Below are 26,506 nucleotides of genomic sequence, written 5' to 3'. Positions count from 1 at the left end.
CTTTCATATGTCCTGGATGTCTAGCGCAGGCTTGTCTTTGTGTTAATAAATAAATGACAACCTCGACAGTCCACGGAAATCCACTAACCCTTCCTGTAACGTTAAACTGCTTGGTGGCTGCGAGCTGCGGTTTAGCGACATCGAATATCGGTCAGCTTCCTGCCGACTCCCCCAGTAGGTCATCGAGCCTGGATACAAACGTAGCGTTACGTCTTAGCTGCTTTAGTTGTGAGTCGAGTCCTGATGGGACGTTTTGCGTTTGGTAGCTAACACCCCGCAAACGACCTGCCAGCTATGACCTGGAATAATCCCGCCGGGCGAGACTCATCCCATCTCACTACATCTGAGCGTCTGTGCAGACTGCATGCACTGCAACTAACACACTGAGGAGTAAGGATTTGAGTTTATGTGTTTAAAAGCTGACTTATCTTATGCACCTAGCATGAAATAGTCTGTGCATCTTCAAACATGTGATCTGAACAATAAAAACCTGGGGTGATATGTCGTTTCCCATAAAACAGGACACTGTCTAACCAGCTTAAATCACAGACACAGCTGTCATGAAGTAAGACAAAACACATGAGAAATTAAAGTTTAGACACTAATATATACATACAGATGTGTGGTTCACATCACTAGTTGCATAATACAATATGACTATAGTATAAAGTATAGTAAATCTTAAACCAATTTCTGAAGGTGATCAACAGTTGCCACACCAGTTCAAATTCAAGTGTTATGACCCATAGAGTGGGTCACATTTTTTAATGCTGGGTCATTATTAGGGTCATCTTACAATAAAGACTCCAAACTAGAAAGTCAGAGCTGCAGATCTGCTGCATCTCCTCAAAGAGATTATTTTGTTCTGTGACTGCCGTATCATGTATGCATGAAAAGGTGCAAATGCACTCATCTCGTTCGCCTCTCAGAGCGCCCCTTTGCTGTGATGCTATCAGTTGTATCTGCAAGTGTTTCTACTGTGGTCTCTGCATCAAATGCAAATAGATCTGTTAAGAGTGTGAAATATCCAAGACTCACAGTCACAATTATCCTTTTAACATATTTATTTATTTTTCTTTTAACCAGGCAAATCATTAGGAACAAATTCATGATGGCAGTCTCTGCTTTGAGATATTCAGTGAGTGCTTAAGGAGCATCAAACATGCAACTTTTCAGATTCTGTTCAAGGTCTCTCTAAATTTCCATCTCTCCCTTGTTTACTGATGTGAAATCAGTGATGCCTTTCTTCTCCTTCATCTCCTGAAATTGTCTGCCCTCACCATCGTCCTTCCATTTTTAGCCGTTTTGTAGCTCTCCAGTTTCCATAGGTGCCAGTCAGAGAAGGGCATAAAGCCTGCACTGGAAAATGTTGGGATGACAGCTGCATCTGTTTATCATGTGGGGTACAATAGCACACCTTGAGCGCCATCCAGAGCTTGTATTCTCACTGATCCTGGCTTCAACACAGCGGGCCTGAATTAATAGACAAGGCAGATTCATATGTGTACAGGATCAAAATTCAAGACAAGCTAGATCCCTTCCACAAGCCCTGAATTTGACTGACATGCAATATGTGCAGGTGACTTTAGAAAGCAATAATAATTATTTACCAGTGTCCAATATTTGGGATTTAAAATAGACATTTTGAACTAAAAAATGAGTAGCTAGGCAAACATGTTGGGCTGCATCTAACTATTATTTTCATTAGTGATTAATCTGACTAATTATCCTATTTCCTAAAGCCCAATGTAACATCTTCAAATATCTCATTGTGTCTGATCAACAGACCAGAATCTTAAGATTACAGCAATATAAAACTCACACACGACCAGCTTGATAAATGACTTAAAGGACCAGTGTGTAGGATTTAGTGGCATCTAGCAGTGTAGTTGCCGATTAATCCTTCTGAGTGTGAAAAAAACAAAACACAAAAGGCTCTATTTAGAACCAGTATTTAGTTTGTCCATAAAACATAATTAGGTGTTTTATATTTTATTTATTCTTCACATAGGACCTTTAAAGGATTAATTGTTTCTAAAAAAAACATGTTCTCTTTGATTTTCTGGCAATTAAATCCACATTGATAATATTTAAACAATATTTGGGCTTGTTTCAAGAAACAGTAGTCTCTATGTCAGCTGAAAACATTTCTATATGTTATTTCACTTCTTTACATTTTTATTTTTGGTGTTTGAATAAAATCAGTGTCCATCGGGTGTGACAAAGTAGAGTTATTTAATATGTTTGGCTCTATCTGTTGCCAAGGTCCCCTTTTCAGTTATTTCTTACATATTACATTATTCCATCTTCTTGCCTTTGGTATTTCATTGTTAAGTTGGCATGTTACTTTACCTACTAGCTGTAAATCAGCAGTGGAATAGAGTGAAACCAACCAGGATTTTCAAGGCTCCCCGTGGAGGTTTTGAACAGGTCACCATTGCATTTGTCTCGAGCACAAAAGTGAATGTGGAACGGCAGACTTTGCACATTTAAATGCATGTCTGTTTTCAAGATTAAAGTCGTCGACAAGCAGTGAATTCAGATATTTGTGGTAAAGCACCCGAAACTACAGGTCATAAAAGTCTAATGTGTTTAAGTCATGACTGCACCGAATAATCTGAGCTTCAATCGGGGGCGAAAAATTCTCACTCCTAATCTCCCTCACACTACAAGATAAGGTGTGCACACTATCAACGGTAGCCTGCCTTGTTTGGTACAGAACAGTGCAGATTCTTTGCAATTAGTCACCGTGACTAAATCAGTGCTACAGTGGGACTTTAAACTGTGCAGCGTGTTCCCAGTTTTAACAGGGAACACCATTTGCGGTTACATGCTTTAGGCCGTTTTGATGGCCTTCTTCTTGCACACATTTGTAAATCCAAAATCAGAGAAGCTGACCTGCAGAGCCTCTGTGGACTGTCTCAGTCGACACAAACAGCTATCTCTATCAGGAGTATCCATGTTTCTCTCAACAGTCTCAACTGTCTCCTCTACAGTAGAAACAACTTGAGGACTGTCACCCGTCTTTCTGTTTCAGACAGTGGCACAACATCTGGCACTAAGAATGCACACATGTTCCCCCAAATCCCAGTGATGTCTGGTCATGTAGGTAATGTCTAGTGTTTTTAAATACCCACTTCTGATGCCACCCCAGAGGAATCAGTGTGAATACAGTTTCATTTGTGCTGCTTAAAAAGTTTGAGAATTACATTTGAAAAACTCAGCTGCAGTGTCCCAGTTACTCAGGATAATCCACAAATCTCACTGTCAACAGTTTTCTTTAGGGGTTGTTCCAAGAAAGTAAAGTATTTCTAATGATTGCTCATAGTGAGGCCTGTAGATCATCCAGAGTAACAAGTTTTGTTTCAGGAAATGACTTGTACCTGCAATATCCAGCCGTGCACTCTGGCTTCAACTGGGTTTCAATGAAAGCAATGTCCGTTCCTAGCAGAGGAAGCTGTCCTAAATAATGTCCAGCATCTGTGGCTGCAGAGGCCTGGATTTCTGTGGTGCCTCTGACAGTTAAAGTTAAAGGACAGTGTGTATCTAGCGGTGTAGTTGCAGATTGCAAACCCCTTCACTCACCTTCCTATTCCAAGCATGATAGAGAAACTATCCACTGCGTCCTATCTAGAGCCTTTGTTGCATCTGTCTGTTCTGGGCTTCCGTAGAAACATGTGCAACATGGTGAATGTGGAAGGGAAACTGCAGTGTCTGTAAATAAAAACACTTATATTTCTGCAATATTCTGTAAATAGAGGCTCCTAAATCTTACACATTCGACCTTTTAAGGAACATCTCAAGTACTGCTCAAGCAGCAACCTCCATGGCTGTGGAATGAAGCCAAAGTGCCAAAAAAATGGAGTTTATCAAACGTCCACTTGAGGCTGGCTACAGAACGAGCCAATCTCCATAAGCCCCCATGTTAAAATGTACAACTTCACAGTAAAAATAAACATGTTTACAGCGTGGTGCAAAAAACAGTTTTGCTCTCTGTACTGAGGGTGAATTTTTATTGAACTCATTCATTTATATTATATTAAGTTATGCAGAATTAACATCGTGGCTGTTTTGATTGACAGGAAGATGCTGTTACAAATGGCTTGTTTGAGCCCCCAGGCATCATTCAGCCTGCCTCGGGTTTGCAAATGATCCACGTCTTTGGCAATTTTTAGATTAGCTGGGAGGCGGGGGGAGGCAGGACTGCCAACATGGCGGCATCCAGAGCCACAGATTTCGAGCTTCAAAATGGCTCTTCAGAAACACGTGTGACGCCACACATACGTCGTCCATTCATTATACTGTCACTGCTCCAGTCACAGGGGAGCATGACTCAATGCACACCGTTTAATAAACTTGTTGCACTGAGACATGGCTTACCCGACTTCAGACCGTTGCTGCTTCCTTCTTGGTGAATTCTCACATCCCACTGGTTAGGTCTCGACCCTTGGGTCCTAATTGGGCCTTTAACTCACTAACAGCAGGCCTGATTTGTTCACCGACTTAAGCTACTTTTACAAGCCACTAATAAGTTGTCAGGAGGTCCTGACCTCAGGTGTCCAGCACAGGTATCCATGTAAAAGTAGTAAAAAAGAAAGACAAAGAACTTGCCAGCTTTGTGCGCTTCTTTGTCACTGATTAGACTTGTTTGTGTGCCGGTGTTTTACCGAACTTCTATATTTGTACTTTTAGAACATCTGGTGTGTCTCGTCTAGTCTGTCTGTGTCATGTTGCCAAGAGAACAAGGACTAGCTGTTTCAGATCTGTTTACCGTACAGGAGCTCCCTTTGAACAATCTATGATTCATTAGTGAAATAAAAAGACACTAAAAGCTACTAAAGACGCTGCATTATTGGATCATCTTCAGGTGATGGCAGACATTGATTCAATTATATTATTATGGTTATAAACATAGACTGATGAGATATTTTTCTGCTGGACGCAAACACCTAACGCCCCCACCCTGTCATATGTAGCTGCACGCACTGCTTATGTTTATTTTGCACCTGAACATCAATATTTTATTCACACAGGACACGACGAGAAGCTCCTGTGCAAGTTTTCCCGCCACTACAAATCCACACCGACACCCCCTGTTTGAAAACACATCTTTGACGTTTCTGCCCTGATGTATACACCTATACCAATCAATCTGCAATTAGTTAATACTGCAACAGGTTTCTTTTCTTTTTCTTTTTTTAAAGATATTTTTATTGGAGCCAATTTTCATATAAACATTTACAGAAAAACAAAAGACAAAGGAGCAAATATACCTTCAAGACTCCCGACCCTCAACCCTGGTACGGAAAAAACAAGCAATTGAAAAAGTTGCATCTGAAGAGCAAAATAAAATACATGAGGTCCTAAATAATCACAGAATCACAAAAGTGTGGTGGACACAATAGTAAAGGGGGGCAGGTTTTATACTGACGTACTAGTTAAAGTGAAGTAATGATGGTAGTAAGGCCAGAAAAGATCCCCATATCTTTCAGGTTTCTTATTTTTTTAAAGCACACAGCTGTCACACATGCTTGACCAGTTATAATGTAGTAGCCACAGTAGTCTGACCTGTGCAGCTGTGTATCATACATAAATAACTATCAGATCAGCAGTATCAGAGTTAACAGTCACCTCAAACAGATGCTCTGGCTCTGTTGGCCCCCTGACTTCCTGGCCCCTGAATCTGTGCCCAGCATGTCCATGGTAATCAAACATTACACGTTTGATGTAACTGTTGCCTAAGTTTGGCTTCAGTGGGAGTAGCTGCCAATTGTTGTACATTTTAAACACTTATAATAGCTCTTTATTTTGAAGGCCCACTGGGAATTAAATGAGAGCATGAGGTGTGCCATGATGTGCGTGATTGTCTGGGAGTCTAATGTTCATTTTCAGCGTGACAGCAGAGCATCAAAGTGCTCAGTGTGATCAGATTGACACCATTATTGAAGTGTCATCCAGGCAGAACGTGCACATCTTTGTTGAAACACGTGGGAGGGGTTGGAAGAAAAAAAAAAATCGGAGACAGTCTGCCTTGGAAGGACTATTTATCTGACTCCAGCGAAGTCCCCTGCAATTAAAGATTCAAACCCACCGAGCACCAGTCTGTTTGTTATTCACCTGTAGGGCTTTACCCGGCGCTAGGACCCAGGGTGCGCGATTTTCATCTCCAGCTGCTGCAGACCGAACACTGGCAATAAGGGAAGATCGCGAGGACAAGCCAAAATTGCATACTGTATTCATTCTACTTCAAAATCACATCCCTGGCCCCGCACGGACGCCTCTGTGTAGACAACAATAGCTTGTTGCGCTGTGTGCAGGCTTTGTGGCTGTAGACAGCTCGGAGCGCAAGGTAAGACGGTGCAATACCATGCGATTACTAATAACAAAGGCGTTACGGGCGAGCAGGGGGCATTAAAGGGGGCATTGCACAACGCTATTGAGGGCGAGTAAAACTCTGCCAAACTTTGACCTGGATATCTGTATTTTTCTAGTTGTCGGTGCCTCGCAGGAGCTCACAGTAGTTGCGGTGATGTCTCGCTGGCATTATGTAGGATCGTGTCACATGTATGGACAGCCAAGTTGTGTATCGAGATGACATACTTGAGTGTGCCGTGTCCATGCGTGTCGACTGTGGATGCAGTAGACTATCCAACCGCTGACACAGTAACTATATACGAAGTGATGCGTTTTCCCATTCCGGACAGATATTTGAACATCATGTGGACGGCGCATCGGGCCATCCATTAACCTGGCAAACAAGAACATCACCCTTCACTGTTTCTGTGATCGGCTGCCATCCTCCCTCTCGTTTTTTTTTTTTTTTTTATAGTGGAATAATTCATTACTTATACCAAGATGGAAGAATAATGCGCTTGATTTTTTTTTTTACTCTCCTCCACCGCCTTCCCCCCAGCCTCGACATTCAATATTGACCAGGTGAACCACGAACTTAGACGGGACATCCTCGTCGCTGTAAACCATGGCGGCCTAAATAAGGTCGATAATCTCCAACCAATAGGACTCACAGATAGATGACCATGTATGTCCACTTTTTTTTTTTTTGAAGACGACAAGAAAAAAAAAAAAAAAAAAAATCAGGCCTTCGAAATAAACAACGTGCCTTCCTTCATCTGTGCTATCGCAGTTGTCATAGTGCATGTGCGGAATACCACATCCCTGCTCGAGAGATTTATAATTGCAAGCATAACAAGTTTTTTTTAACCCCCCTACACCTTCAGACACCCGATGTGGAGCCTGTGGACCAAACTCGTCTATAATTGGTGAAGCCCCCGAGCAGCCGGTCACTACCGGGATAGCTCTTGCGCGGTCGTTGAGGTCTCCGGGTTACCCCGGCTCAGACACAATGCGATGTGTCAGCTGCCTGACTTTGTGATACTCCTTGCTGCTTTCACGGTTTCTCTACAGCCTTTTTTTTGTCATTTATTCATTTAACTGATCGGCCTTCCCTTTTTTTTTTTTTTTTTTTTTTTTGGTTTCCCAATTTCACCGTTTGGCCATCTGTCAACGATTTGGCTTGCTTTTGCACGCAGCCATTACTGAGCGAATGGCGAAAGGGGGCATGTTAGAGGCTCGATCCACTCCGCGATAGGAAAGCAGCGAAATAGTTTGAGCTCCCCGCTGCTGCTGCTGCTGCTGCTGCTGCTGCTGCTGCTCCTCTCGGTGGACGGACAGGATCGGGGTTTTTTTTTTTTTCTTGCTTTGCCCTGCACCGCCTTCCGTGGTCAGGGACGGCACGGATCGTGCATGGCAGTAAACAAACTCTTTGACGATGTCAGCCTCGCTGTGTGTTGTGTGTGTGTGTGAGTGTGTGCGTGTGCACGGTTATTTCCTCACCACCACAAGTGTTGAGAAAAGTAGGAAATTTGTTGGCCTAAAGGAGTGGATACCCTTGTAAACAGCAGGCCTTAACGCTGCTTTCAGGTAAGACAAGTGGCCTAATTACAGCAGGGTAACCTGTGCTGCTTAACTCCTGTGCCAAAATGTGATTATGGAATAGGAGAACTAAATATCCTGTGGGGGTGTTTATCATTTTTTGGTAGGAGATTTAAGTGCAAATCATCAGCTCCACACATTCATTTCAAACTTTTATCCCTTTCGCCTGTGTGTGACTGGAAGTTGCAGATGTGTTGTCATTCACCTTTCATACTTGAAATGAAGAGTTGTTGGTCCTTGTGTATTCTGGTCAGCTCCTCTTTGTCCTTGTTTTTCCTAGCAACTTAAGTTAAAGTCAGACTTGACATTGAGTAAAAAGCTGACCTCATGTTTCGCTGTGCACTCGTTCAAAGTGAAGTTGTGAGTAAAAAGTGGCTTTTATTCACATGGTGTAATGATGTAAATATGATATTAACTCTCAGGGATGCATCATATTAGAGCTGTTTCATCCTTATAGAGCTTTGTATTTAGAAAATAACCTGTCTGTTCACCGCTGTGTTTAACTCAGTGCTGTGTGAAGCATGCTTGGATTACTTTCGGTATGGTTTGAAGGCCATGATCTGTATGAAATGGCACATCTTGTCTTGTTTTTGCAGAGATCTAAGTGCTAAATATTCAAATGTTAAGCCTCCTGAATGAATGTTTTTTTTCTTGGAAATCTAACCACACCACACCTGACCTGACTGTGACAGAAAATGTCATGGCTTGGATCACAGGCACACAACTCACTTCATGATGTGAATGACGGTGAACTGGAGGTGCATTGCATAGTGAGTGGCAGCCTTTGTGTTCATATTCACAATCGGTAACTATTGGTGGCCTTGCAGACAAAGTGTCTTCACGCCGACGAAAACCTTGGCCTCCACAAACTAAAGGAAATCATACAGTTTAGTTTGGCTCAGTGGAGTCAGCCCACAGTGTAGTCTATCATAGTGAATAAGTATTCAGTGTGGATCCAAGGGAGGAAAGTTGTCATGTTACTGTGTTCGTTTATTAATTGTGTGTTTTGAGCCGTAAGATGAGAGTGATAATATTGGCTCTACAGATCTCTAATATCATTTTTTTTCTATATGGTTACACAGCTCATATCATACAAGCAGCCCAACTAAAGAGAGTTTCCTGATTTTTACTGTCACCTTGTGAGCAAATGTTTGTGTGTGTGTGTGTGTTTCCAGAGCTTTTTATAGCAGCTAAACCTTCAATCGGGGGGTGTTAAGTTAGATCCGTGGCACTGAACAGAAATGTACCCAAACTTATTGAAATATAACACACAGTTTGATCTCACATAGTTAAGGGGGGGTTTTTCAAATCCTGCACAAAAATCAGCATAAAGAGCTTTAGTGTGCTCCCCCCCCCCACCCTCCATCTTCTCCGAGCTGCATCAGCCTGCAGCCTACAGCATGCAACTGGAGTGCCTCCAGCACCGGAGTCTTGCTTCCTCGTGTTAATTCCCCCCTGCAACAGACCCAAACCTCTCCCACTCCCTCTCTTTCTTTCTTTCTTTCTTTCTTTTCTTTTCTTTACAAAAAAAAATATTTTGGTAATTCCGTTCAGCAGCCATCACCCACTGCCCTGACTCTGTTAATTGACCTGACTGTCAGTGGGACGCAGACCCCCGCAGAGTGCTCCTCACACATCCTGCTTTGAAATAAATTAATAAATAAAAACAAACAACATACAGTTTATTACTTCGTTACTCCGATAAGCCTTTTCAGTTTAGCGCACCGTTACACTCTTTGGTCGCGACCCCCCCTTCCCCCTCCCCTCCCCTCCTCATTCCCCTTGAGCGGCTGGAGCTCGCGTTGCATGCCGGTACCTGTAGTCCTTACCCCTCCCAGCCTCTCCAGCGTCTAATCCTGGGCGTGGATAGCCGCGCACTACATCTCCCATGCTGTTACAGAGCACCCTTCTGCCCCTCTCTCTCCTCTCTCTCTCTCTCTCTCCCACCAGACTGGAGACTGGCGATACGAAACGGACTGTCTTGACGACCCCCCTCCTACCCTCCCCTCCTCCTCCTCTCTCCCTATCTCCCTCCCGCCTCCCCTCTCTGGACTTTTTTTTTTTCCAGAACCGAAAAAAACGTCGAGAATTAGTGAGCAGCCGCGGACGGCGGAGGCGAAAGGCTGGACACGGCCGTATCCGAGTCGTGCCTGTTCGTCGTTCACATGCCATCTGGACGAGCGGGTTCGTAACTGTTTGTGTCATTGGACATCTTTTTTTTTTATTATTTGTGTATCTCTCCTGCTGATTAGCTCGGGAATTATTCAGTATTTCAGAGAGACAGAGAGGGAGAGAGAGTCTTAAGCAGGAGGGGGGACGGAGAGGAGAGAGGGAGAGGTAGAGAGGAGAGGCTCGGTGGGTCGGCGGGGGCTCGGTGAATGCCTTTCAACACCGAAGTGTTTCAGTCAGTCAGTCCACCAAAAAGGGCCGAGAGACCGGGGGGAGCACTCCACACGTTAGGTCGGCCGGGGATAAATAACAGTAGCCTGCCTCAACATGTAAACCACCGGGAGCGGTGAGAGGGGCTTAGCGGAGACTCCGCTGCGCAGGGAGCTGGGGACCTACCGGCGGCGGCGGCGGCGGTAGCTGCGGTGGCGGTCAGCGGAGTTGCCCCCTTTTTTTTTTTTCTTTCCGTGGCCACTCCAGCAGCGTGTCCTGTAAAATAAGTTGTGTCACCCAGCCCCTCTCTTGTTAGCGAGTGAGTGAGTTGTCCAGCTGGCTACTTTTTTTGACCTGAGAGCGTGTTATGAGGTGAAATGGGTTGTTTGTTTGCAGCCGGTGTTACTTTGTTATGACTTTTGTTTGTTGTGTTTTTTGTTTTTTTTTGGCTTTGCACCGATGTTGACTTAACTTATCAGGCTGGAGGGGGGGATGTGACACATTGCGTCCCCACTCCACCCGAGAGAGGGGGGTGATGGATAATACATCTCCTGTAATATATCCACACTCATGCACGCATTTCAACCCATGCTCGTTGTCTTTATGTGGATTCACAGTGTGTGTGTGTGTATGTGTGTGTGTATGTGTGTGTGGATGGAGCGATCACCTGAGAGCCCCTCACACACACACACACGGAGCTCTCCAGAGTTTTTCCCGTGCTGATATTTATAACGAAGCAACACACACACACAAAAAGCGCATTGTTTGTGAGTGCAAACAATGCCACAGCATGCATGTGCACCCCACACACACACACACACATGGCATTGGGACGTGTGTTATTGTTTTCAGTGAGCTTGACAACACTGCTTCTTATGGGGTGTCTGTTACCCACGGACTACTGCATGCGTTTATTGGCCTACATCAGAGCGGATGGATTCAAATGGAGGCGGAGTAAACCCGCGTCTGATCGCCGCACAAAGACAAACTAGCTGTGAGCAACTGTTGGTGAAATGAATGCAGACCCTCTTCCTCTTGCACGGAGCCCCTTTTTTTTCCCAGCCTCTGTGCTCGCAGAGATTGGTGTGTCAGTCATTATGTGCATTATGGTCGTTATGTTTCTCCTCCTCACATTAAAAAAAAAGCTTTCACAGAGGTTTGTTTGGCCTTGTTGTAGTCGTCCTGTGCTCACCTCTACAGGGGGCTGCTGTGGTGTCATGGCATCAAGATAGATTGACTTATTATACACATTGTTAATCATAATTGTGTATGTTTTGTGATGGGAGGTGTGTGTATTGCTCATTTAACCAGAGGTGGGCGGCTTTATTGTAATCATACATAAATAATTGTCCGGTGTTAGGAAGTAGCAAAACTTTTGCTCACTTCCAGCCATCCGCTTTTCACCAGTGTGCACGGCTCCACCAGCAGCCGCTCACTAATAAAAGATCATTTGAGCAGTCACAGCTGATTGCCTCATGGATGGATTACTGAATGGGCCTACCAGGCACAGGCGCAGGGGGCCCAACAGGTCACAGGGCATAAGTAAGACTCTCTGTTTTTGTGACTGTTTGTTTATTGAATAGGCAAAACCACAAAATCGTCCCATCTTGTATTTACGTGTTCTATATTTGAGTGATTTTCCCCTAAAACAGCTGCACAGCGTACGTACACTGCAGTACGCCACACAAAAACCCGTAAGCACTTTAAATACGTTTGACAGCAGAATATACCAGCGACTCTGCGTCACTGTTTTTTTTGTTTTTCTTGTAATATCTCCCATGGCATGCTTTAGTGTTTTGTTTCTGAGAGGAGTGTCAGTGTGGATCTGTTGTGCCGAGAAGGTTTGAAAAGGATTTAGGCAGCCTCTCTTCATCTCCAGTGTGAATGAAACAGTTTCAACCAGCAACAGAATTTTAGAGGTAACCTGCGAAACACAAGTAAAATGCTGTGGGACGGGGAGTGATCTGGTATTTAAGAATGGTGGCCTTTTTACGTGTCGTGCCTGTTGGCTCGTAATCTGCTCCCATGTTGCAGCTGATGCATTAAGGTCTCATTTCCTTCACTGAATATCCAGATTTGAGTAAATATAATTTGCTTTTCCGGATCGATCAACGCTGACAAATTGTTAGTATTCCCCGTGTGCACGACAAGTGAAATCAAAGGGAATAACTGAACGCGTTCGTCAGCTTACCACACCTCTACCTGCTTCCCTGCATTGTTTACCTGTTCTGAGGAAATTGTAACATATCTGGCCTCCGAGCCATTCTCAAAGAAAGGAAGTTTTCAATTTCCCAATGTTGAATCATTTGCTGCTGTTGCGTTGAATGAATCTTCCCTCGTGAAAGATTAAATGAAAAGTCCGAGCAGTGGTAACACATGAAGTGTCCTTTTCCTTGTGTTTTTCTGCAGCGTATCATTGTAAACCCTCACCTGACTGACTCAGCAACCCCTGAGGCATGTTGTGTTAAAGAAACACCTATGCAGGTAGTATATTTTTTCATTACAGTTGGATTACTAGATTAGAACATTCTTATGTTTTATCCAATTAACGCTGGCCTTATGAACTTCTCTTATTACTCAGGTGGATCCTACACTAATGAATGTAGGGGATGGACGCACGGTGAGCAGAGAGATCAGTGCTCCAAATAAAGCGTCTAGTATGGTGGGAAATCCCCCCCAGACGCTACCCCCTGAGTTTAGAGGAGATGTTACCCTCAGTCAGCAAAACAAGACCACTCCAACAACAGACTGTAAGACAGCGAAAGCCTGCCTGGACACTAGCAATTACAACCACAGCCCCGAGCTTTCTCCACCTCAACAGCCCAACAATGCACCAATGTCCGGCTCGGCCCTCACCAGCTCAGAGAAGAGAGCAGACAAAAGGGCTGAGGCCTCTAAACTCAAGGCTGATGGCGGCGGGGTCTTCCCAACTCCGCAGTGGTCAAGTGGTGTAAAAGTCAGCCGTGAGGACTCGCTCAACCCGTGTCACAGCAATGTGACGTCAAGTAAGAAAACACACCCGCAAACACAATCTGTGCAGAGCGTCCCACCTGGGTTTCAGTGCTCCACCATGTTTAAACCAGTCCAGCCCGTTGCCTTCCTTCCTCCCACTAATTTTTCCTCTCCACTTTGTAAAATCACTCTTCCACCAGCATTGGGTCAGATTGCAGCGTTGAGAGAAGCCACAGCCAGTCAGTTTCAGAAAGAAATTCAGCCTCAAAGCTCAGGTGTCGGAGGGACACCACACATGCGGACCTATCCCTATCCGTTCTCTGTGGGCCGGACTTCAGCAGCAGAGAAAAAAGTAGGCACATCGACATCAAAACTTAAATCCAACCATTCATCTAATAAGAATGCCAAATCTGTTGGAGAGCATAAATCTTTAGCCTCAGTGGTAGCCTCACCAGCTATTGCACTACCATTGCAGCACCCGTCATTAACTTCTGCAGCACCCACCTGCTTTACACTGTCTCCCACTGCTGCCATTTGCCGTGGCTCTGCACTGGCCAAGAACAGGCTACTGAACCATGTGGAGAAGGGCAACAGCATAGACAAGACAACCACGGGCCCTCTTAAAACGACACCTCCCTCTGCCCCAGAGGACCACACGGCCTGCTCAGTTGAACCGAGAGATGTACCTCTTGATCTGTCTGCTAAATCAAAACGTCCAAAATGCACAAGTGACCCTCCAGTTACGATGACTGAGCCTCATAATAATGAGCTGAATCAGAGAGATTTTGTGAACTCAAAGAGGACTCATTCTACAACCTATAGCTCAGCTGTGCAATATCCTATCTTACCCAACACGCACAGAAATGGATCCCATCAAAAACAAATAAATAGGCCTCAGAATCACCAGGTCCCAGAGCCTAAACCAAGCTGGGGTAAGGGATCTTCACAAGACCCCATAAAAAATATCCCTGGGACGTATGTAGGTGTGGCCAGCCCAATACTGGCCTCTACTCTACGGGGCAAAGATGGAAAGGGGACTTTTGCAGATGAATATCAGAGTTTTGCAAAGCAGGAGTTTATATCAATAATCGACCAAGGAGAACATCTGGCCTCAGGAGGAAAGAAGCCATCCTGTCTGATAAAGGGCAACCAGCATGCTCACAGTGTCAAACATGTTAAAAACACCAGCACAGCCATAACTAAGACCTGTCCCTCTAAAGGAGCCCTAACGACTGCCCTGTCAAGCTCTGCCAATGCTCAGATTCATCAGAAGACTGGAAATGGCAAAACAGCGGTGCCATACTCGACCACGGTTGTCAACCCGGCTTGGCAACAGCCGCCTCATCTTCCCCACCAAGCCTCGTCTGTTCAGAGAAAAATCACACAAGGATCTCCAAAGACAAAGGGTGCCACAGCTACAGAAGAATCAAAGTTTCAGAGCGCCCATCACAGCCCGTCCAAACCCGAGGATGATAAGTGGGAGAGAATCAAGTCTCCCCTGTCTAACCTTGCGTCCATTGTAAAGCAGCAAGCTCTTGAAACGACAGCACTGACGGGCGAGGGTAATACTCAAACCTCACCTGTTGCGTCAAGAAAGGCCGATGCTCTGAGTCCGCTCGCAGGGAGCCAAGACACCCACTCTAAGCATACTTCTGCTTTTGAATACCCACCATACTGGTCTGTGGAAAGATGGCCTGGTGTGCCTTCTCAAGGGGATTCAACTCAAGCTGTGAAGCGGCACAGTAAAACGAACTTGACAGAGCCTTTGGAGAATAATACAGAGTTAGACACCAGTCAGGGAGAACACATGGGACTACAAGTGAAGCAGGGCTCCTCAAAGCCTGCTGGCCAGTCTCATCTCTTTGGGAGCAATGCATCAACAAATGGGAACAGGATGGAGAGCAAACTAGCCCAGGTGTTAGAGGGGGAGATATTGAAGAAAGAAAGTGGGGCGTCAGACAGTCCTCCCGGTGACAAATTGGAGGGCATGGTTGCGTCTATTCTTACAGGCCAGTGTGCAAGGGGAGGCGACAAATTTGAGAAGAAAACAAACGGAACCAAAGAGGAGACGCCAACCAAAGGAAAAGCTGCTGCGATCAAACAAAAGAAAACCACCCCGAAGAAGCCAGCGAAGGAGAAGTCACCAACGGGCCCGTCAAAGAAAGCTACAAGAAAGAAGAAAGACACAGAAAACACTCCAACCAAAGTGTCTTGCCAAAAGAAGGTGAATTTTTACTTATGCTTTAAACACATTTGTTTGTTTCTTTTTATTTTCCTTTGGTTTCATTTAAAGGGAATACCTAAAGCAGTAATCACCCCTTTTGAGATTTTAACTATTATATTGGCCTCCCGTTTATTGTGGAGTCTGCTACATGCTCTCCATCACCATGAAAGCTTTGTGATCAATAGCATCCAATACAGCGTGCTCACTCTGTCCCCTGTGTATTTTAGCAGAAGAAACAATGTGCACCTGTGCTGGAGGAGAGTCTATCAGCGGGAAAACTTTCCCCACAGAGGAAAGAGCCGATTTCAAGGAACAAGATTAGTCCCAGCAAGGTTGAACAACCAACCCGCAACAAACCAGGTAGAGCCTTATAATCCCTGTTGCATTTACTTCCCTGTAAAGTTCTCACAGTGTGGCCAAATTCTGAAATATATCACAAATTTAACGGCGCTTGCAGTTGTGTCAGACATGTACCCTTTTATCTAGCCTGCAGTAAGATAACTGTGGCATCTCACAGCCTTAGTTATGGAGATAAATAGCCTGCCAGTCAGCCGCAGTCCTGTAGCTGTTTGTGTATTAAGCAGACAGGAAATGCCACACGTATTGTCTGAGTGGCATTTTTCAATGTCTTAGTCATATTTACATACATAGGAGATGATGTGCGTATAACGATCAACTGTGATTTTAATCAGCTCCAGATAGCTGCAGCAGTCCACAGAGAGTGGAGACTCCGGCGTCTCTCAATAGCTCCATATCCAGCAAGGAGACCGACACTACAGAGAGCTCCTTCCCAAGGCTGAGGAGAGGACGACGGCGAGCTGATGAGGCCCGACTCGACCTCTGGGGCTTCGCAACGCCCTCCCCTCCCCCCCCGCCAATGCCTCCTCCCCCAGCTTCTCTGCCACCCCCTCCGAGTCCAACGCAACCCGCCCGCCGTCCGAGAGGGAGACCCCGCTCAAACCCCCTGCCAGAGCGAGCGTCCCAGGGCAAAGGCAAGACAGCCAGTGCGGAGGGCGAGGCGCCCTCTCATAAGAAACGCCGGCGATGCCGTAGCAAAAAGTATCAGACTGGGGAGTACATCACTGAGAAAGACAAGCTGGAAGATGGCGAGCACCTTGAAGAATCGAACTCCCAGAGACAGGACAGTGGAATTCCAGCAGGTACGCAGTTTGTCTCCAGAGACCAGCCCATTTTCAATTAACTGTTTCCAGCTCCTGTCTTAATCAAAAAAGCAGCTGTTAGTTACAGACACGATGAAAACAATTTAGAAAGTTCTAAAATGAATTATTTAAAGTTTGAGTGCAGCAGCTTCTTAGTATTTTTAAACAATCCAGGCTTTGATACATTTTCTAATAATAGATTAACCCCTTCAAAGGACCAGGGTGTAGGACGTAGTGGCATCTAGCAATGCAGTTGCTGATTGCAAACACCTCACCAGTGTTTAGTTTGTCCATTTTGGGCTACTCTAGAAAACACTTCTTGCCATATTCTGTAAATGTAAATCTTACACGCTGGACTTGCCAAATGTCTAATTTCAGTTTCTCCGTTGTGAGGCGTTTTAACAGAACATCTTTGCATTTTTGGACTGTAGTTCAGAGAAATAATATGAAGATGTCAGCTTGGGCCCTTGTGAATAGTAATACACAGTTTAAACTGTTTTCAGACATTTTATAATCAAATCATTTGTGAACATAATCTTCAGATTAAAGGATAATGAAAAATATTGTTAGTTGAAGCCTTTTAATAATCAAATAATTGTTTTAGTCTTTGAACCACACTAAACATTAGTTGGTAACAGCCTCACAAATCAGCCTGAATTGTTCTGTTTTAATACCATTATATATTAATCCTTCTTTTTTTTTTTTGGCTGCTGCCCAGACAAAACATTTGGATATGCTGGTTTGTGACGGGCATTTGTCATTATTTCTGCTGTTTCATAGACTAGGTCATTATTCATTCTATTTAAAAATATATCTGATGAATTCATCTGTGCTGACAACAGCAACTGGGCTGTTATATAAGATAAAATGCATACCCCGATATATATATTTGTTTTTATTTGCTTCTAAATGACACAGGTAGACAACGTTGATGAGATTAGATCTATGTGTTCATGTAAATGATCTGGTTAGGAATTAAGGATAAATAATTCAGACCATAAATAATCGTAAATAAGCTCAGCTTGGGGCTTCTGTGGTTAAAGCATATCAAATAAACACGGACAAATACATTTTATGAGGCTGTATCCTCCATAAACAGTTTATTAGGAAAGCATTGATAGAAGATTATGAGACAGATTTAACTGGTGTATATACAGTATATGATGAGAGACATATATACAAAATACTGAGATAAGTTCAACTCCTTCAACAATCACCAGGTTGTTTTTGTTTCATATAATGTGTTTGAATTATTATCCCTTTTTTCATAATAATAATAATTTAAAAAATCCCCCACACCCCCTGTAATTATGCCAACTCACATGTCATCCAACATAATGCCGCTCACCTCCTTCTTCAGTTGAAAGTTGGGCTGATTCATTGGTCGGCATATGGAGTTGGGGGTGACGGGGCTGCTGAGCCTGAAGCTGCATCTGTTGTCCTGACACCATGCAGGAGCAGGGATAACCGACTTCATATGAATAGCTTGATAAAAGTTTGCCTGCATTGATTAAATGTCAGCTGCAAGAGGGCCGAAATGTAAACACTCAGAACTAATGCCAAGGAAAGCAAAAGTTACCTTTTTTCACTCTGGACTAAAATAACAATTTCCACGACTCAGAGACTTCAGCAACCTTTTCTTTGTGAAAAATTGGGTGACATGCTGTTGCTATTCTTTTTTCTCTCCCCTGTCTTTCTTTTCTTACTCTTTGCTCTGGAAGACAGATTTTTCATTAGGACACTCCTCACTCGAAGTTTACTGCTAGTAGCAAGTATCATCGTGCCTGGTTTGGGGGCAGGATCGAACCATTTCGTGTAAATAGAGGGGTGGTGATTGGGCAATACAGAAGCTTTCTGAATATTAGCCTAAAATAATCTGTTACTTAGTTTACTGTAAATAAAATATTCTATTAAACATGATAAGTTCATAATTTCCTACCTCAAGTACCTGTTGATGTGGATAAAACACATATCATGAGGTCCGTATGTTGAGATTTTACAGAAATGTGGCAAACCTGAGCAAAGGGCTGCAAAGAGCAGAGTAATATGTTACAGCGGATGATCAGCAGCCGCTTCAGTGCATCACAGATAAACTGGGGCATGTTGAAAGACTGCTTGAGGATTTTTCACTCTGTTCATCAGCTTGGTTCGACTCAGCATAACCTCCAATCCGATTTGTCATTACAGATCCACAGGCGGATCAGTGTCCGAGTCCCACTGCCTCCAGTCCAGACCCTCCTCCACGGAGACCCTCGTTCACTCGCTCTGGGTCAGTCCGCTACCAAGAGAGCGAGGTATCTCCGGAGTGCAATGACAAGCCTTCAGGGAAGAGAAAGTTCAAAAGCAAGCACTTATGTGACACTGACGATCAGAAGGTAAGTCGCTTGCTGCACACTTATTGAACATTTCAAACCATACGAGGTTGATCAGGTACACTGTACCATGAATATATTAGCTTACAGTGCCCCCCTGTGGCTAGATAAATGCTACCCTTGTCACATTTATGATGGCAGCTAGTTTTATACTGCGAACGTCCTTGACAGGTGGATCCCATTGCCTTAACTTGGCAGTGCATTACAAGTGGTTCCATTTCACACAGTGCTCCAATCAATAAATCTGTATTATAGATTAAGACCAAACGCAGCAGCCTGGGGAAGCGTGGCGCCTCACTTGCCCTGGATGATGATGGTGCTGATGTAAAACGAACAGTTAGCCCCCCACCCACTCCAAAGAGTTTGCCGTCATCTCCATCCAATAAGAAAGGCTCATCGGGAAGAAGCAGCAGTTCAGAGTCTCCGCCCAAAAGGCCCGTTCCTCCAGAGGTCCGTCGGCTGATTGTCAACAAAAATGCCGGGGAGACTTTGCTGCAACGTGCTGCACGCTTGGGCTATCAGGTAAAAATCCACCTGTTTGTGTGTTGTGTTGCTGACATGAACCTTTAACGGTGAACGTTTTTTGAACATTGTCGCCTGTCTTACTTCTGTTGCGCAGGACGTAGTCCAGTACTGTCTTGAGAAGGACATCAGGGAGGTCAATCGGCGTGACAATGCCGGTTACACAGCTCTCCACGAGGCGTCCTCTCGAGGCTGGACTCAGATTGTCCAGATGCTTCTGAAACACGGCGCTGACGTCAACTGTAGCGCCCAGGATGGAACACGGTGAGCCTTCTGTCACATCTCACAGTCTTTGTTGGGCAAATGCAACTTGTCAAGTGGTCACGATGTCAAGTGGTTACATATGGTCATATTCTTAAAGGGAACACACACGTTGTTTATTTTAAATGTATTTGATGGATATCTTGTCTGTTGTTTATTATTCACAGTAATGAACATACATCCATACTGATACATATACAACATGTGTGCACATAGATTCAGGTGAGGTTGTGCGATCCCTGACAGGTGGTTGTGCTTTGATTGTTCTTTCCTCAGGCCGCTTCATGATGCAGTAGCGAGCGATAACCTGCCGATAGTCTGGTTGCTTCTGAACCACGGTGCAGACCCGACTCTGGCCACCTACTCTGGACACACACCGGTCAAACTGGCTCATAGCCAGAGCATGAAGACCTTCCTCACAGGTAGTTCATCCTTTTTTCTAGGATGCAACTAGTTACTTTACAGTCACGCAAGCGACGTGTCGATGTATTAATACGCTCTGTGCCTACTCCCACACTGAGAACAATACAGGTTTCATGCTGCAAAATCTTATATTGTCACACGGCTTTCAGACGTTTGAGTCTGATCCTTTTTTAGATGTTTCCACTTTAACCTTCAAGTTGGTTTCTATACAACAAGAGCTGCACGGTGAAAAGTAAAGCTCACCTTGACGACGAGTTCACACAAAGTGATGCAAGCGCTGCAGCTCTTCATCTAACCCCAACGCTCCGTCTCATAACTGAGCCAGGCAAAGTGATTAATCACACATCTGGCTCCCTTTTTGACATGCATGACTCTCTCTGGCTTGTCATTGTGGACCAGAGGGGAAATCCTCAAACCAGCTTGTTTATACACACACACTTGATGGTTTTGACCAGTTTTAAGGATCTTTCACCAGTACTTTGCCAGTTTGTGAAGATTCAGTAAGCAAGCCAACACTTCGCTGCCACTGGTATTTCTTTCACTGTCGACTTGGCTGCTGTGGCAGTGTTTACTGGAGTGTATTAGTCTCACACACTGGATCGCAGGTAAATAGAGAGATGAGAGCTCAGCAGCTAATACAGCCACACACACAGCTGTGTTGCCCAGTTTTCTCTTTGCATTGGAAGGCCGCAGGCGGATCATTTCACAAAGACAAACTGCGGATAAAGTTAATCTGCTGATACGTAGTACTGATTTTTTTTTTTTTTAATTTTATCGTCTATTATTTTCTTCAAACAACTGCAACATATGTTTTCCTTCACACATAATGTAGATCAAGCAGTGATTACATGCAAACTTAACTTTAATGTAACTTTGTTGTTTTTTCCTCAGAATATTTCAAAGACCTGGACGGCCGCAAGGAACAGGATCCCACTTTACCATGGGATTTCTATAGCAGCTCCCTGTTTGGTAAGAAACATTTGAATGGTAGCTGGATCGATCTTTCTTTTGATCAAATCAAATCTATTTCAGTTCATTAACGTGGTGGTAAAAAAAAAGAAGCTCATTCCTCCTCTGGCTGCGAGGAGTTGATTCTTATTGGAGCAATGGCCATGTTGCTGCTGGGAAATTATTCTAGCTTGTAGGCCGGGCTCAGGCTCGACCATCGGGACGCAGAGGGATGTTAGTGTTGTGTACCAGCATCAGTGTAAACAGCCACAGGGAGCCAGTTATCCAGTAGAGGGAGGACAGGATTAGAGTTGCATGGAAGAGCTTGAAGAGAAAGTAGACTGCGGCTTTCTGCATAAACTTTCTGGATAAATGTGTCCCCCCCATAGAGGACAGATATCTATAATATTATTTATTACAGCTGTTTGTTTGTTTATTTCATTATACAGCTCTCACTACTTTCACACTAAAGCTAATTAAAACTGAATGCTTTGGTAATAACGATGACATAAAGACCAAGTTAGTTTAATTTATTCAGCCAGTCTATCACCCTGTTAATCTCATCTTGCTGCCTATATAATATTTCATACTTGCCATTAGTTTATGCAGTTCAGTTCATGCAACAGGTTTTAAATTATGTTGTAAATTATTATATATAAATATATATAATCGTGCTCACCGTCATTGGGTTTACACATTGCTTACACACATATATCAAAGTCTGTCCTCCCTCACTACTTCTTCATGGATATATTAACGATCCTGAGTTTTTGTTTCTTAATGTTGCATATGTTTCTGTAAAATACGTGTGGTTTCATAGTAGTCTCTTTTTGATGTTATTTCGAGGATCATGATCTGGTTTTAGAAGCCATCGTATCATTGATTTCCCATCACAGAAAACACAACGCTTTGAATTGTCAAAGTATCTGTTTCACAGTGTCGAAGTTTTACTCCGCGTTGAATTACACTCTGCTTTATCGCCTTACAATGATCAGTAAATAATCTGTCAAAACATGTGGCCATGTGTCTCTGTGTAGAGTCTAATTAACTTCAAGCTGCGGCTGACATCATAAAGTTTGTATTCCTTTAACTCATTACAGCGTCACCAGCAGTCAGTCGTGTGCCGTGTTATGATTTGTATGACTAGGCTGTCCACTAGAGGGCGTCCAAACCCTTTGTGTCTAGGCAGCTCAGTTTCATCATCCTCCTCACCTCGGTTAACTTTTCTTCTTCTCAGAGACCGACCAGGAGCCATGCTGGGACTTCCTGCTGTCTGAGCAGAATCAGGAGCTGGAGGAGGACACAACGGGGAAGACCGAGCCTGACTCGGACAAAGACTGCCTTCTGTTTGAGTTCTCCTCCGAGCCGCTCTTACCCTGCTATCATGTTCAGGTGTCATTAACCCAGGGGTGAGTTCACAAATGAGTATTGCTGGCCAGAATTAATGGATGGGTGCATTCACCACAGCTGCACAATCCTTTTTTTTTTTTTGAATAACAAAAAAAATTGTGCGTTCAGTTTAAATCCACATCCAGTAAAGACGCATGACGGTAGCTGATTAGAAAAAAACAATAACCTGGTGATATTAATCTTTTAAACAGGGTTGAATTGTGCAACATTGTGAAGTTATGAGTGAGTCACACGCTTGACTACTGAGTTATGGCTGTTTTAAATTATTCATCGCTTCTGCACTGCCACCTATAAGAAAAATGCTTCTAAATTTAGCATGTGTCATCTCAGATTTAATGCTGTTTCACTTTGCTCACATTATGTATGGAAACTGATGTAAAATAAGCCGATACTGATATAATAGATGGAAGTACATCTGTCAGAGTTCCAGCGGTGAGGTTGGTAGGTATTCAATGATAGTCTGTGAAGAAGTTATCATGGTTAAGCCTGTTGGCTCTGCTGATACACATACAGATAAATGTTTGGGTGTGATGCAGCTCCTGCATGTAACCTGGTGTGAACCAGGATTAAAGGGTTATTGCAGTGATTTAGTTATGAGGACTTCTGAGTGTGGAGTTCGAGGTATCATCACATTTAATCAAAAAAGTTGAATTCCCGTTAGCGTCTAGTAACAACCCATATCGTTCCATGTCCGCTGTTTGTATAGAAGAGTGTTTGTTGTATTGATTGCATCACGTAGTTGTTTTCTCAGACTTCATCACCTGTCACACAGTTATGTTTTCAAAGCAAGAGACTGAGTCTGTTTGCTTTTTCTCTGTGTCCATATTTATTGTTTACCCGCTGAGTTTCCCATTAATAGCTCGTGGCTGCAAAACCTTTTTAGGCAGTTAACTCTCAAACTTGACGTCGGAGTTTGTTCTCTCGTTATCACACCACTGTAACTTTGCCTAAAAAAGCAGACCATGTGTTCACTGAGCCTGATTACCAGTCTGAAGGAAGCTTCAAGTCTCTGCTAGTTACTTTTCAGAACTTATTATTGTCAGCTGAAACAAACGGCTGCCTTGAAGCGTGAAAATCAATGTACTAATTAGTGTGTAGTTGAAATGGATGCGTTTGTGTGTGTGATGAGTGCTTTGTGTCAATCCTACCTTCATCAAAGTTATTGCTTTGTAAAGAGACGTGTTCCTGCTCATTATCCTGCCCTGATTGATCGAAATACAAAGGACAAAATATTAAAAACACTTGTCAGTGTAACACAGCACAAACACCAGCCTCTAAAATGATCCTAAAATTGAATCAGAGTTTCTATAAAAACATTGTCACGTTCATGAAGGGAGGATTTATTGCCTGTGTATTAGACAGCATTAGTTTTACCTAATAAACTGGCAGCTGAGGGTAGTTTCCTTTGCAAAGACTTTAAAGTTATCTGACTGCAAAAAGAGACAAAAGAAATACAGTTGAATTATAGGCGTGTCTATACGTGCTGAATGTAAGCTCTGTGAAACAATCAGGAAATAACTTTTTATTTCTCTGATTAATAACAGCTTTATCAAGTCCTCGCTCGCTCACTGTAATTGTTACTCTATGTGTCTCGACCAAAGCTCTCTCTCTCAGGCTGTCTGTGGAGGTTTGACCGATCTGAGTGTCTGATTGGCTTGCGGATCTGGCTCAACCTCTCTCCCATTGATACTTTATTAGTTAGTTTCCCCATCATTGGTAATAAATGCTAAAACCGAACTGAACTGAACTGAGGCACACTGGGAGAAAAAGTTTAAGCACCTCTGTTCTAACATGTGGCTGATACCAGATATTTATCTCTCTTGCAGCTTTTGCAACTGGTTCCTCCTGACAGACGTCCTGAAGCGTCTGAAGATGTCGGCGCGGATCTTCCGGGCGCGTTACCCGCACTTGGAGGTGGTGAGCTTGTCGTGTACCGAGCTCTGGAGGCAGGTGTCAGTCAGCCAAGTGAGCTCCGCTTTGGCTTCACCCTACAGGGGCAAAAACAAGGAGGAGGAAGAGGAGGAAGAGGAGGGACTTGTAGATTTGGTGCGATGTGTACCAGAACTCCAGAGACTACTGGGCTCCTCCATTCACATCTTACCAGAGGAAGAGGAGGAGGAGGAGGAGGAGGAGGAGGGGATGCTGACAAACACAGGGAAGACTCGCAGCCGATAGCCTCTCTTTCACCGCGCTCCTCCTGTTGTTATTTTCAAGTGTGTCAACCCAAGTCCTTCCCTGCAAGCAGCAGCTCAAAGGAAACCTCTCCGTCCATTGTAACGAGGGTCATGGGTTTTTACTCCAGCTTCAATGAATTGACACTCCACCTATAACCTTAGACCTCAGACAGAAAGTGATGAAATGATCACATGGACCTGCACATGGGAGTGGTCGGTGCTGGAAAGCAGCTTTCAGGTTCCTATCTATAGGTATATTTGAATACATGAGAACTATTGAGCAAACTTTTTTTATCGATTATGTATGTACATGGTAGTGTATATGTATATCTTGCCATCAGGGTTAACACATTTGGTTATATAAATGTATTCTTGTGGCAAAGGACGGATTAAGTTTAGGACTTTTTGTTTGAGTTTGCTCCTGAGGGAAAGCGATATTTTTTCGATGGGAGATAATCCGAGGCTTTTATCTTGGTGAACTCTTGCGTAAAGCTAAGACGCTTAAGTCAGGGAGGCCACCGGCCCAGATGGTTTCTCTGTCAACCTGGGAGACCTGGAGACCTGCAGAGGAGAGACCACAGCACATAATATTCAAACATAATCACCCGCTCACATCAGAGCCCCATTTCCATTTCCATCATCCTCGAGAGATCATCACTGGACGGACCTAATACCTTATGTTGTTTATTTCTCCTCCACGTTTCCCAGAGTTAACCCGGGAAGCACTGAGCTGTCGGAAGTCACGATGAAATAGAAGAATCTTTTTGGACCTTGAGATTGAGAGTTTGTTTACAGAACCGGACAGATAGTAGTGTTCTCCACTCCCCAGGTTGCACTCCTCCTGAACTGATACAGAATCCTGTGGATCTTGCTCAGAGGAAAAGTAATACCATCTCTGGAGTCCAGAGCCTGCTCCTTGTTTGTTTGAGGACGCCCTCGTAACTGCAGTCACGACTGTCCCCAACCCCCCCATGTCCCGATATGGTGTTTCAAGATCCCAGAGTGATTTGTGTTGCAGTGTTTTATTTACACTGTTTGTTGTGCTTAATTTAATAGTCATTAATATATTTGACCTCTTGTGTATCAGACAAGCCTATCTATGAAAAAAAAAATGCTTTGTATGGTTGGTGCTTCATTTTGAAATGTACTTATTAGGATCCCTTTATTCTGAGATTTTCCTCCCTCCTTCAAAAACAGTATTTCAAAAAAGCTAAAGTACAGTTTTATTGTACTGGTGCTAAGACCGATTTTGTGTTGACAATCAATGATGTTTTGGTTTGAAGTCACAAACTAATAAAAGATATTTAAGATGAAGAGACTTGAGGTGTAAAGAAAAGTATAGTTTAGTTAAAGAAAACCGGGATACAGCGAGACTGAAAGACTGAGCGGTGTGTGAGATCTTGAAGAGCCTTTTATTTGATTCTTTTATAAGAAATCAACAAGAATAAAGCATGATTGTGAATCATAGTTTTTTTTTTATCTCTTTGTTTTGACAATTGGATTATTATAATGGACTTGATTATTATAATGAATTGAATGTTTGATGCAGAACTCTCCCTCAGGTGCATTTCAAATCATCCTTCTCACCTCAGTCATTTTACTGAATATATTTGGAAATCACGGATAATTTGCCCCTCGGAGAAAGTAACATCACAGTAATCTGTTCGCTACCTGAGGAAAACCTGTTCACAATCACTTTATCTGGCAGTAGTGTTAGCAGTTCTCATA

At 43.7% G+C, this 26,506-nt stretch overlaps 1 protein-coding gene across 1 annotated transcript; it reads left to right on the top strand.

The window, feature by feature from the left end:
• The first annotated feature begins 6,302 nt into the window (after nt 1–6,302).
• Nucleotides 6,303–26,246, top strand: bcorl1 (BCL6 corepressor-like 1). Its single transcript, XM_019278432.2, has 13 exons — nt 6,303–6,349; nt 9,904–10,137; nt 12,742–12,816; nt 12,914–15,508; nt 15,736–15,868; nt 16,201–16,668; nt 18,856–19,043; nt 19,296–19,562; nt 19,660–19,826; nt 20,100–20,245; nt 21,138–21,215; nt 22,432–22,603; nt 24,431–26,246. The coding sequence occupies exons 3-13, from the start codon at nt 12,811–12,813 to the stop codon at nt 24,777–24,779; spliced, it is 4,569 nt and encodes a 1,522-aa protein (XP_019133977.2). The 5' UTR covers nt 6,303–6,349; nt 9,904–10,137; nt 12,742–12,810; the 3' UTR covers nt 24,780–26,246.
• The last annotated feature ends 260 nt before the right edge of the window (nt 26,247–26,506 follow it).

The sequence above is a fragment of the Larimichthys crocea genome, chromosome I (assembly GCF_000972845.2).
Source record: "Larimichthys crocea isolate SSNF chromosome I, L_crocea_2.0, whole genome shotgun sequence".
Taxonomy (NCBI): Eukaryota; Metazoa; Chordata; class Actinopteri; family Sciaenidae; genus Larimichthys; species Larimichthys crocea.
The sequence above is the reverse complement of the archived record's forward strand: the minus strand, read 5'-3'. Positions and strand labels throughout refer to the sequence as shown.

Bases quoted from the DNA above. Each gene is read 5' to 3' on its own strand.
- bcorl1 (XM_019278432.2), top strand. The intron at 15,509-15,735 runs GTGAATTTTTAC...TGTGTATTTTAG, and splicing joins AAGTGTCTTGCCAAAAGAAG to CAGAAGAAACAATGTGCACC. The intron at 19,563-19,659 runs GTAAAAATCCAC...TCTGTTGCGCAG, and splicing joins CTGCACGCTTGGGCTATCAG to GACGTAGTCCAGTACTGTCT.